The sequence below is a fragment of the Schistocerca nitens genome, chromosome 8 (genome assembly GCF_023898315.1).
Source record: "Schistocerca nitens isolate TAMUIC-IGC-003100 chromosome 8, iqSchNite1.1, whole genome shotgun sequence".
NCBI classification, from domain to species: domain Eukaryota; kingdom Metazoa; phylum Arthropoda; class Insecta; order Orthoptera; family Acrididae; genus Schistocerca; species Schistocerca nitens.
Window position 1 is genome coordinate 198317038 of NC_064621.1, and position 13385 is coordinate 198330422.

The window sequence follows — 13385 nt, forward strand, 5'->3', positions numbered from 1 at the left end:
TGAGTGTGCCTGGTTGAGTGAACATCTGTGTGTGTGTGTGTGTGTGTGTGTGTGCTTTCCTTTCTTCTCTGGAGAAGGCTTTGGCTGGAAGGTCAGTGGGTAACAGTCTTTTCATTGTGTCTGTCAGCAACTGAACATGTCAGCGAATAGCAACCCATCCTTTTTTATAATTGTTGTTTGTCAGTTCACATGTTTCAGCACTTTACTGTGGGGTTAAACAAACGTGAGCATTCATGCTATCCTTCCTTGCATACATTTGATATCCCCCATTAGTCCTATTCAGTATGGGTCCCACAGACTTGAGCAATACTCTAGGATGTCACACAAGCAACCTGAACCTCCTTTGTACACTCATTGCTTTCTCCCAATAACCTATCAATCAACCAAAGTCTACTGCTTTACCTATGATTGAGGCTATGTGATAATTTCATTTCATACTGTATTTCCACAATTACTACATCCAGGCATTTGAATGAGCTGACGGATAACAATAGTGAACCACTGGCATTGTAGTCATAGGATACTACATTTCCACATTTTCTGAAGTGCACAATTATATAAATCTGAACATTTAAACAAACTTGTAAATATTTGCGTCACTTTAAAATCTTATCATGATCTGAATAGACATAAGTGTGAATTTCTCTGATACTACTTCATTGTAGATAACTGCAACTGCAAAAGTCTGATGTTACTATTAATATTGTCTACCACATCATTCAACATATAACATAAGCAGCAAAGGCCCCCCAACATAATTCCCTGGGTCATGGCTGAAGTTACTTCCACATCTGTCAATAACACTCTATCCAAGACTATTTGCTGCACCTTACATCCCAAGAAATCCTATATCCAGCCATAAATTTCATTCAATGCCCCCATACAATTGTACTTTCACTGATAAGTGTTCATGTGGTACCAAGTCATGTGGTTTTCGGATGTCAAGGACTACTGGGTCAATCTTACTGCCCGAAATAACATTTTTTTTTTTTTTTTTTTTTTTTTTGCTCAAAGTATGTTCTCAGATTCTACAACAGAGGGTTGTAAATGAATATGGATGGTAGCTTTATGTATTACTTCTGCTACTTTGTGCTTTCTTGCAACTACTGGACACAGTTCTTTGTTCAAGGGATCTACACTGCATTATGGTTCAAAGGCCCAGTTGCAAATCCAGCACAGAATCTGGTAGGGATACCATCAGGCCCTTGGGCTTTACTCAGTTTTAGTGATACTTGAGCGCTCCTACTGAGTCTAGAACTCTCACCAAGTGGGACTGATATGGAAAATAGAGAAGATCCAAAGAAAAGTAACTTGCTTCATATGAGTCCATTGTTAGGGCAAAAGCGTGAAGGAGACGCTCATAGCAGATGTGACAAGAGAGGCATTGTGGATCACTGTTAAAATTCTGAGAGCATGCTTTCACTGAAGAGTTAACAAATATTTTGCTTCTCCCATATATGTATCATGAAGGTAAATTTTAGCTCATATAAAGGCATACTAACAGTTGCTCTTCCCGCATGCCAGTCACGACTGGGGAAGGAAAAGGGGGACGTGACAGTGGTACATGATGAACTCTCCACTACACACCATAAAGTGATTTGCAGAATATAGATGTCGATGTATAAAATATCCTCATAAGCTCTCCAAACCCCTTTTTGGATGTATAACACTGATTCTCCACCAAAAGTTCTACTGCCTCTATCTGCTAGTCTTAATATTTTCTGGAATGATGATGGGCTTCCTCTTCAAGAAGAATGTTACTCAGCAATGACAAAATTTCTAGTGTCCATTCCCTAACTGAGTGTAGCTTCTCTGCATAGCTGATTCCAAATAACAAATACACTTGGGGCTTATTCTCCAAGGACTATCCTGCATTTTGTTGTATCGGTAGAAATTTATATCCCTTTACTTTTAAACAAAACTGTCTTTGAGCACTATACTATACGAAAGGAAAAAAAAAGTGCACATACCTGCTGTCCTTTGGCATTTTTCCGATCTTTCACACATTCCTTCAAACCAAATGGTTTTTCAGTTCCAACAAAATTTGTATCAACACATAACTCTGGTGCAGCCACACTACGTATCTAGAAACACCGAAGATGAGAATACTGTAATAACAATTGCAATTACAGAGGAAAAATATATGTTACATCTCCACAAAATATATAATGCAATAACAGTGAACCACTTGTATAGTTGACATTACTGTGATACCTCAGTCTAATTCCTGTATTGTGTATTATGACAAGCAAATAAATAAATAAAAATCAGGCTACTGCAAGACAACTATGTAGCAACAACCAAAAGAAGCATTACATAACAAAACAGCATCACTGACAGAGCAAGCTACTTTCTGGAGGGGAAAAAAGGGAGAAAATAACGGCGGCTCATGTCAACTGATTCTTTCATCCATCATTAATTAAAAGCCTACACATTATGATGTTTCTTCAATCACTGCTTGGTAGAGTAATTTCATAACCATAAATGAAAAGCACACAGTTGTGAAGGTTCTGAAGTATTAGTTTATTTTGTTAACTAGTTTTTAACGTAGAAGACCACCTTAAAAATATAATGGCTTAAATAATGGGTTCCACCAGTTTTGTGTTGATATTCAATGCAGAGTTTTTCCACCTGACCAGTGATATAGCCCCTGCTGAGTATGTCAGGTTTGCATCACATATAAAAAGCAGCTACTCTGATAGCAGAGTACATGTAGTGTGTATGTGAATTAGGATAGATTGTACTCACGACAAAGAGGAGACACTGAGTATCAGACACATTTAAAAGTATACTGTTGGATATTATTCAGTTATCAGACCAGGTCCTTCATCAGATGAGAACACACACACACACACACACACACACACACACACACACACACAGCCACTATCATCTCTGGGCACTCTGTCTCCACTATGGTGAGTAGTTGTCTCAGTTATAGTAGGCAGTGGGGGTACAGAAGAGGGTGGGGAGTGGGAATGACACCAGGGCAGATGTAGGGGAAGATGCTGTAGCGCTGCCTGTGGGAGCGTGCAGAAACACTGCACCAGCAGGATGCATATATACTTCTCCACAGGTCTGATGAGCACATATGTGTCAATGTTCCAGAGAAATGAGTAGTCTGTTTATTTAAAACGTGCAGGCGAATTCACACTCTTGGAGATTAGATGGGAAAATAAAAAAAATAGTAGCTGTTAACTGCTTAACTCTTCAGAGTAAATTTCTAAACTTACTCTCATTTATTAGTAGTTATAATTCCCATGCTTAGAATGGAAAGTAAAAACCACAGTAATTTGGAGTGAGATAAACATCAAACCAGACTACGAGCTAATTCAGACACAAATAGATATGAAAGTTGTGCCAAAAAATCAGTAACTGCTTGTTTCTAACAGACAATTGCATAAGGTACCGCAATGACCAACACTTCTGAGAAACTTCATCTTTAAACCATCATCTTTAACAACAGGCAAAAATATCAATTTGTAATCAGAGACTGAGGACGACACATTTAGTACCAGTGACAGAGACAACAGTAAAGTTAGGATCAAAGTAAAGAGAATTCGTGACACACCCTGCTCAAAGTAAAGAGCATATTCTGAAAACAATCCAATAGATGGTTGTAAAGCCATTTCCTGCCATATCCTTTCTCCTTTGGTGCTAGTCCAACAATGTACACAAGAGAGCCTCTGTGAGGTTCAGTAACTAGGAAAGAGATATTGATATACTGAAGCTGTCACTCACTGGGCCTTGAAGAATTCCTGGATTGCTCAGTCAGTAAAATGAAAATGTACAAAACATAAATTTCCAGGTTTGAGAAGAACAAATGCACAGTTTTAATATGTCAGGAAGTTTCAAAAGTTGAACAAACCCAAGCCACATGTAAGATCAGCTACACATGAAAGATTCAAAGGCCTTGTGGGAGGGGGGCAATTTTCTCTTCTGTAAAAATGTCAAAGAAAGTTCTAAGAAGTTTCAATATCATCATGGATAGCTGCAAATCCATCTCACTCCCTTCAACTACAGCATCCCTATCATGTTCTTTGACTCTTAAAACCAAGTGAGACAGTGTAGTGGTTAACACATTGGACTTGCAATCAGGATGACAATGGTTCAAATCCATGTCTGGCCATCCTGATTTATGCTTTCCTTGATTTACTTAAAATCACTTCAGGCAAATGACAGGATGGTTACTTTGAAAGGGTATGGCCAGTATTCTTCTCCATCCTTCCCTAATCCAAGCTTGTGCTCTGTCCTAATGACCTTGAAGTCAACAGGATGTTAAACACTAAATCTCCCCCCCCCCCCCACAGATTTCAAAGAGCATATTTAAGTCAACATTGCCAAAAGCTTTCTTTACACCTAAAAATGCTATGAACTTAGGTTTGCCTTTCTTTAACCTTTTTTCTAAGATAAGACGTGTTCCTACATTTTTGTGGAACCCAAACTGATTTTTCCCAGGGTCAGCTTCTGTTTTCCCATAATTCATGTCACATTTTGCAGCCATTATCAGTAAGATTCAAGCCTGTCAGCAACTGCTTCTTTAGAGATGGAATTATTGAGAGAATTTTGCCTGCCTTGTACATCTTGCACACGAGGTGGAATAGTTCTGTCATGACAGTCTTCCAATGATATCAGCAGTTCTGAGGGAATGCTGTCTACTCTAGGTGCCTTGTTCCGACTTATGTCTTTCTGTGCTTGGTCAAATTATTCTTGCAATACCATATCTCCTATCTCATCTTCATCTACTTCCATTTCCTTTTCAACAACACTGACTTCAAATTCATTTCCTTTGTACAGGCCCTCTTATAAATTCCTTCCACCTTGCCTTTCTTCGCTTAGTACTGGGTCGCCATATGACCGCTCGCTATTCATACAGCTGCTTCTCTTTTCTCCAAAGATATGTGGCATCTATTCTTCCCTAGTTATGCATGCTTCTATATCCTTGCATTTTCCCTCTAGCCATTCCTGCTTACCCATTTTGTGCTTTCTCTCAATCTCATTTTTAAACATCTGTATTCGATTTCAGCTGCTTCATTTTGCATTTTCTCATTTCATCAACTACTGTATCTCCGGTGATATCCAAGGATATCTACTAGGCCTTGGCTTTTCACATATTTAATCCTGTGTTGCCTTCACTACTTCATCTTTCAGAGCTACCCATTCTTCTTCTACTATACTCCTTTCCCCAGTTTAACTCAATCACTGCCTAATGTTCCCATTGAAACTCTCAAAAACCTCTGGCTCCTTCAAATTATCTAGCTCTCATCTCTTTAATTTCCCACTTTTTTTTTTGCAATTTATTATGTTTTACTCTACAGTAGATAACTAAAACATGGTTAGAGTTCTTGTTAGAGTTCACATCTGTGCCCAGAAAGGGACTCCCGAAAGAAAGGATATTGCAAAGACATGGCTTAGCCACAGCCTAGGGGATGTTCCAAGAATGCTATTTTCACTCTGCAGATTTCTCATTCTGGAAACATCCCCTAGGCTGTGGCTAAGCCATGTCTACGCAATATCCTTTCTTTCAGGAGTGCTAGTCCTGCATGGTTCGCAGGAGAGCTTCTGTAAAGTTTGGAAGGTAGGAGATGAGGTACTGGCAGAAGTAAAGCTGTGAGGGCTGCGTGTGAGTCATTCTTGGGTAGCTCAGTTTGTAGAGCACTTGCCCGCGAAGGCAAAGGTCCCAAGTTCGAGTCTAGGTGCAGCACACAGTTTTAATCTGCCAGGAAGTTTCATATCAGTGCACACTCCACTGCAGAGTGAAAATCTCATAATGGAAAACCTGTTTCACAGGACCGATGAGCTCGCTGTTTGGTCCCCTCCCTCAAATCAACCAACCAACCTGTTTTACTTAGATTTAAATTTATTTGGAGACCACATTATCTTATCTATAGAAGTAAACTGACATTTCGCATATACCAGCCATGTGAAAGTAGATCGAATGACCGAGTAAGACTACACAGCTGTAAGAGAATACACTAACATTCTGATGGACGGCAGTTGCAAATCCACGGCTACCCAGATTTTGGTTTTTCATGGTTTCGCTAAATCACTTAAGGCTGATGCCAGAGTCAGTCCTTTGAAAATGACAGCCAGTTTCATTCCCTGATCCAAGGCTGTGCGCCATCTCTAATGACCTCTTTTAACAGGACCCTAAAAACTCTAGATGGGGGAGCTCTAGTTGGTAGTGTGTCTCTGGACTTCAGGATAGTCTTAGATACAGTTCTGCAGTGTCAGTTAATAAATAAAATACATGCCAACAGTATCAGGCCATGCATGTGATTGGGTCTAGGCCTTCTTATGAACAGAATTACGTGCAAGTCTGTGCCATGGTTACTGCAGTGCACATGCATTCGGAAGTAAGATGTTTCAAATTTGCATCTGACCATCCTGATTTAGGTTTTCTGTGATTTTCCCTAATTGCTCTTGGCAAATGCTGGTGGGATGGTTCCTCTGGAAGAGTACAGCTGATATCTTTCCTAAACCTCAAAACAATCCAAGCTTGTGCTCCATCTATAATGAACTGGTTGTCCGTGGGATGCAGGAACAGAATATGGCCCATCTTTCTCAATGTAAAGACAGTGTCAGAAGTTAAGTTTAGCACTGGATGTGTCTCTCGGTCACCTCATAGTACTGTCACTATTCGTGACATGGCAGATATTGTCAACAGGTGTCTCAGTCTGCCCTTAAGCAGCACAGTTATATTATCTGAAATCACATTGTAACAAAGTTGTAAAATGCAGAATGACATATAGGTGATAAATGTTTGTGGTAAATACTGGCAGCTGACCCTGAACATAACCAAGTATAAAGTAATGTGAATATAATAGGGAAACATTCCATGCGGGAAAAATATATTTAAAAACAAAGATGATGTGACTTACCATACGAAAGCGCTGGCAGGTCGATAGAAACACAAACAAACACATTCATACACACAAAATTCTAGCTTTCACAACCAATGGTTGCTTCGTCAGGAAAGAGGGAAGGAGAGGGAAAGATGAAAGGATGTGGGTTTTATGGGAGAGGGTAAGGAGTCATTCCAATCCCGGGAGCGGAAAGACTTACCTTAGGGGGAAAAAAGGACAGGTATACACTCGCACACACACACACACACACACACACATATCTGCGGATGGATATGTGTGTGTGTGTGCGTGAGTGTATACCCATGGCCTGGAGGACATGATATTCCTAACTAATCCTGCTATGTGGAGGCCTAAGAATATAGTGGTGTATACCTTCTTAATTTTTCTTGCTGTACTGTGCAATAGATATCCCTTGTGAGATTTTGTGATGGGAGCTGAACTGGATATAAGTGATCAATGCCAACTGTTGAACTTATTCAGTACCTGAGTGGTCAAATCTGTGGTTAGACACAGATTGGCACTGGTGACACGATGTAGATTGCCACTTGCTTAGTTGAATCAAGAGTGAACCTTTCACTATACAGGACAGTGTAAATTGTTGTGGCAATTGCCGACAGATTGAAACTCTGTTTGGGGCAGGCCTTGAATAGAAACCCTTGTCATCCACAGGCAAAGTTACAACTACCTGACTATCCAGGCACAATTCAAACCCACCCTTACAGCTTCAATTTTTCTAGTGTCTGTCTCCTAGAGTCCAGACTTCACAGATGTTCTCCTGCAAGTCATATTTCGCCACCTGAAAAATCGACAGCGGGTGTGCTGAAAAGTAATGCCTCCGGACTTTTAATGTGAAAACTCGTAAAGCTTTTTAAATAAAACAAACATTACAAACATTTTACATTTTTATTCTTCATGTCTACAGATTTGCAGCTCTCTCCTACTAGAGGGATCCAAATTGTAGCATTTAACATGGCAGTGTGTAAAGTAACTATGTCAGTGTGTGAGGAACAGTGTATTGTAATCAAGTTTCGAATTTGAAGAGTTCAGAATGACAATTCCAGACCACACACAAGCACTGTGACACCTGCAACAATCTCACACCTTTGGTTCACAGCTATCAATCATCCTCCATAGAGCCCACACTTGGCCCCATCACATTTACATCTGTTTCCAAAACTTAAATAACACCTTTGAGGACTTCGCTTGGATAGTGGTAAAGCAGTGTATGTAGGGGTGAGGTTCTGACTCCGTCAACAAAGTCAAACATTCTACAGTGACATTTCCAACAAACTGGTCTCTTGTTAGGAGAAATGTGTTCATCACCAGAGTAATTATGTTAAAAAATAAATATGTAGAGATGAAGAATAAGGATGTAGACTGTTAATAAGGTTTGTTTTATTTAAAAAACTTTATGAGTTTTCACACAAAAAATTCAAAGGCATTACTTTTCAGCACACACTGGTAGATATGAATTCTGTCTCAAATTGTGAAATTACCTAATAGATACTTTTCATAATGTACATCACCCAGATGAATGGTGTTATCAAAGAGAACAGTATAATCACAGACAGTGTGGAATAGTCTAATTTTCTGCATATAAATATTGATAAAGTAACAAATGTTCATCTACTGCTAATGCACGACACCTGACGAAGCCCATTTAAGAAAAAGAAAGTGCATAAGAACATATTTGCAAAACAGAGTGAGTTTGAACGCAATACATATCAGTGCATTCATAAGTTAACCTCTCGTTGGGGCAGATGAATGGTCTCTGTAAGGCAAATACCGTGTACAGCAAATTAGGACTCTGTCACCGGACCAATAATATTACAAAGGAACACATATGTTTGTCTACTACCTGAAGTTGTTATCATGTGGGCACTTTAACATGGTAGTTTTACATGGGGGTGTTTTGAAATAGGGTTGCATAAGATACCGGTAGAGGTCAGACCTGAACTACTACATTTACAATGCTGAAAACCTCAGCAAGCAATTTGGTGGTGGCAGTTACCAAATTCTTTACACACTCCACTTTGATTTAGGCTGTGCATTGCTCAACGTTTTCTTTTCTTATTTTGAAATGTGTGTAGAGACTTATCTTGGTTCATCACAGTGTTCATACATAATTTAAACAAACTCCAAAAAGAATTTGCAATCCCTCTGAATGTGTGTCAGTTCTGCTTTCACAGAAAACCTGAACACTGGTGTCTGCTGGTAGCTGTACAAGCGAGAGGCCAGGCTTGTTACCCTACGCTGCCACTCACTCTGCAGATGGTCAGTCATAGATCGTTAACTCTCACAGTTGACTGCAATATTATGCAGTGTCTACAGTACAGCAACTGGAAACAAAATCAGTCAAAGTATTTTGACCACATCAGGAATCTTCCCGTAAAGAGTGAATAGTTATTTTTGGTTCTACTCCTATAGCTGTGCCAAGTATGGGTTGTACATCTATGAATGCCCTTGTAAGGTTTTGTAATACACTAATGAAGTCTTATATGCTTGGGATCCAAAATCAGTCATGAGGCAAGTAATCTGGAGAAATGACATGTTTCTTCAAAATGTGATGATTATTACATTAACTACACAAGTGGCACTACCTGCAGGGGAATTTGTGCATGGTCCATGGATTATCTCCAAAGGTTGGAGAATAAAAGCCATAGACGACGATAGAGAAAGCGACTAAAGCAACAAAAGAATCTGAAATATGCATTCATTCTGTTGTTGTATCTCAACCTGTCAACTTTGCATTTACATTGTGATTGAGAGCTAAGAAATTATTGTAATGTTTCACAAAAACAAATGTTTAACATAAAGAGTTACTGTATTTCAGAGCAAACATACATGGCACATCGATCTGAGAATGCTGTATTTATTTATGCAATTAGGTACTGAACTAAATTATTGGCTTCCAGAATTTACTGCCGAATCTTACGATGATGTCCGAGATTCATCCACAGTCGAGCACAAAGGTGAGCTTAAATCTCAAGTCATTGTCAGCAATTACCACCAAACTTCCACAAAACTGATCATTAACATCTCAAACATTACACAAGAAACACTTCGAGTCCAGGGCACACTGTTCACTAGCAAGGAAATGCTGCTGCTTCTTGTCAGAAACAATCATTTGTTGAAAACATAAAAAGAGCCAACAGCAGAAAACAAAGAAAGACCACTTCAGGGAAAAAAATTTTGAAATAGCAAACACCCCAGTCAAAAAGCTCTTATTATAGGCAGTAAAAACTATTCAAGTTTATTCTCTCTCTCTCTCTCTCTCTCTCTCTATCAATCAATTTTGATGCACTAAATGTTTGTCTTCAGGCACATAGTATGGAAACCTTATTAATTGTTCAGTAGTTTCAGCACAACATGCGGACCTACTTCTGACTGGCTAGAAGAAGCCTGTGAAAAGACTGCAATAGGAGGAGGTGAATGTATGGGACAAGAGAAAGGCTTTGTATCTGGATTGTTTACTGATGGATGAGCCATAAAGAGCAACAATGGAAGCAGGAGTGCCATGGGAATGAACTAGGATATTTAGAAGGAAAGTAAAACATCTCCCTCTGGGAAGAGGGAGGATTATGGCAGCATTTCAGATGTGGTAAGATATCTCACAGGAGATGGAGTGGTAGTGAAAGTCCTGAATGAATTCATATTTGATATCTTTTTGCAAAGTGTGGGTGATACAGCTGATTTACAGGGAGATGATAATTAAATTTAAACTTTTAGAATGCTGTAGAAATAACACCACTGGTCAGAATGATGTCAAATTGCAACGGAATATTATCGGACAAGGGAAAAACATATGGCAGAAGAAGAAAAAAAGTAGTGTGAAAATTGATCAATAGATGGTGTTGTATGTGTCAGAATACGTAAATGAAAACACCTATCATGCGCACAACCCATCGAAGTTCATATAAACATTCCAGGTACATGGCTTTTCCTCCTTTCGCGTCTGCGACATTCGCCATGACTGGTTCAATGCATGATCGTGCTCCACTTGTAAAGCTGTATTACAAAATGATGATTGTGGACACGTAGCTCTGAAGAAGTTCCGGGCACTGAAGGGTTCGAAAAACGGCATTGGTCCGATGACTGCTGTGGGTCTGGAGAAAATGATTTGGAAATTCGAAAAGACAGGTTCTTTTGGTGTGCAACCTGGTAGAGGGAGGAAACGAACTGATTCAATGTCGGTGGAAGCAGTGGCCACAGCAATGCACAAGGAGATGAGTGGTGGTGTGCAAAAATGTAGTGCTCTGACAATTGTCCTTGACCACTGAGTGTAAAATCCTACAAAATGTCCTTCTTTGCTATCCATTCAAAATTACCCACGTGCACAAGTTGCTTCCTGTCGACCTGCCAGCAAGAAAGCTTTGCATTAGAATTTCTTGCTCACATGGAAGTGGACAATGATTGGCTGGGGAAGATTTTGGCGACAGATGAAGCCCACTTCCATCTGACAGGATATGTCAATACACAGAATTGTCGAACATGGGCAATGGAAAATCCACACGCAAATCAACCAGTACCACTTGATCGTGAAAATGTCACTGTGTGGTGAGTGTTTATGGCATCATTTAGCACTGGGTCACATTTTTTCGAAGAGACGGGTGCTTCTGGTCCTGTTACCTGTATTGTCACTGGTAAGCACTATGAGTGTCTTTTGCGCAACATCATTCCAGCTCTCCAACAGCATGGATGTGTGGATGGGATCATTTTTATGCAAGATTGTGCACTTCTGCACATTGAAAATCCAGTTAACCAACTGTTGAAGCGCCATTTCGGATATGTTAGAATTATCAGCCGCCATTTCCCTATAGCATGGCCGTTCCGATCACTTGATCTTAATCTGTGTGACTTCTGGCTGTGGGACTAACTAAAAGAAGTTGTGTTCAGTGTTAGGATTGCAAACTTAGCTGCACTGAAGGCACGCACTGCGCAACACATTCTGAATGTGACCCTGCAAACACTTCGATCATTTGTGGAATATGCTGTTTCTCGGTTTCAACTTGTTGCAGAAAACCATGGACAGCACACTGAACGTGTTTTGCGCCTGTCACACAGAAATTAATAATCTGATTTGATTTTGATTGATGCTTTTTATGCAGTTTTTGGCCTCAGGACAGTTAAAAACAGAATTTTCCCATCCAATGTGGTATGACCTTGCCGAAGTGGATGGGCTTACGTCACTAACAGTCTCACACCTGTACACCCATGTACACTGAGTAGTACAGTTTGTTTAAAATCTAGCGTAAACCTTAGGCATTGTTGTATGATTCATTTGTCATTTGTGGTCTACCACTATTAAATTATGATGCTTACAGTGCTATCTATGGCTACATTTTGTAACTATTTATTTTTCTTCTGCCATGCATTTTCCCCTTCTCTGATAATATTTCATTGCTATTTGACATCCTTCTGACCAGTGGTGTTATTTCTACAGCGGTTTGAAAGTTTAACTTTAATTATAATCACCCTGTACATAAAACAAAAGATATCAAAATGGAAAGCTTGTATCAATAGTAAGAGTAGTCAACAAAACCTTTCTCGATAAAATATCTCCACATACCTCTCCATAAGCAAAATCTGGTGGTTCAACAGGTGGATACTTCTTTGGGAGATCAAATGCAACTTCCTCCATAAACCACTTAAATGGCTTACAGTGCAATCTTTCCCTGAGTTCCTTTTGTTTGCTGAGGTCACCAGGATTAATCTTTCGATAATGAGGTCTTCTTTTATACAAATATTCTTTATATTCATCCATCCATACTTCCGCAACACGCCTATAATTCTGTAATCAACAACCAGTTATTTAATAAAGTAATTCAGCAACATAAGAAGTACCACTAAAATAATAAAGATTCAGCAGATACCCACAAAACCAGACAAAAATGCGTAATTTTATTTAAGGAGTAAAGGTAACAGCTCACTAAATGGTAGAGACACTGAATTGTCTAAAGGCACATAACAAGAGTGGGAAGTTAAAACCTGCACAGCAGCATTGTCCTTGCTGACTACACTTTGGCAGCCAGCACTTCAGATCAACTAGTGGCTGATGGCTAGGACAGGCATGGACTAGGAATGTGGCACTGACGAGCTGCTTCTGGTCCCAAGCAGGTGGAATCGTGTGCAGCGTACGATGATGTGGAGCAGTAAATTGGAAGGGGGAGCTATAAAAGAGGTAGAGGGAAACTGTGGGGAAGAGAGTGTGGGTGCAGCATGGTGAAATTAGGGCCATGGGGCAGGGATGGAGAAGAACGTGGGGAAAGTGCTAACAAATACTGAGGCCTAAAGGATTTTGAGATCGAAGGATGTATTGCAAGGGCACCTGCCATCTATGTAATTCAGAGAGACTGGTGTTGGGGGAGGTATGCAGACGGCACAAGTTGTCAAGCAGCCCTGAATGCTGGGCTCAGCAGTGTGTCCCACCACTGGGTTGTCGACACTGGTCTTACTCACAGTTTGGCAGTGGCAATTCATTCGGGTGGACAACTAGTCGGTGGCCACACCCACGTAAAA

At 39.9% G+C, this 13385-nt stretch overlaps 1 protein-coding gene across 4 annotated transcripts in view; it reads right to left on the minus strand.

Moving 5' to 3' along the window:
- Window positions 1-13385, minus strand: part of LOC126199312 (N-acetylgalactosaminyltransferase 6-like) — a 217422-nt gene that overhangs the window by 57827 nt on the left and 146210 nt on the right. For 3 of the 4 annotated variants that reach the window (XM_049936146.1, XM_049936147.1, XM_049936145.1), the window contains exons 9-10: window positions 12436-12657; window positions 1971-2084 (exon numbers count right to left, since the gene is read on the minus strand). In XM_049936146.1, coding sequence (XP_049792103.1) covers window positions 1971-2084; window positions 12436-12657 — 336 coding nt within the window. The remainder of the gene's footprint in view (window positions 1-1970; window positions 2085-12435; window positions 12658-13385) is intronic. The other variant, XM_049936148.1, reaches the window with a different exon arrangement.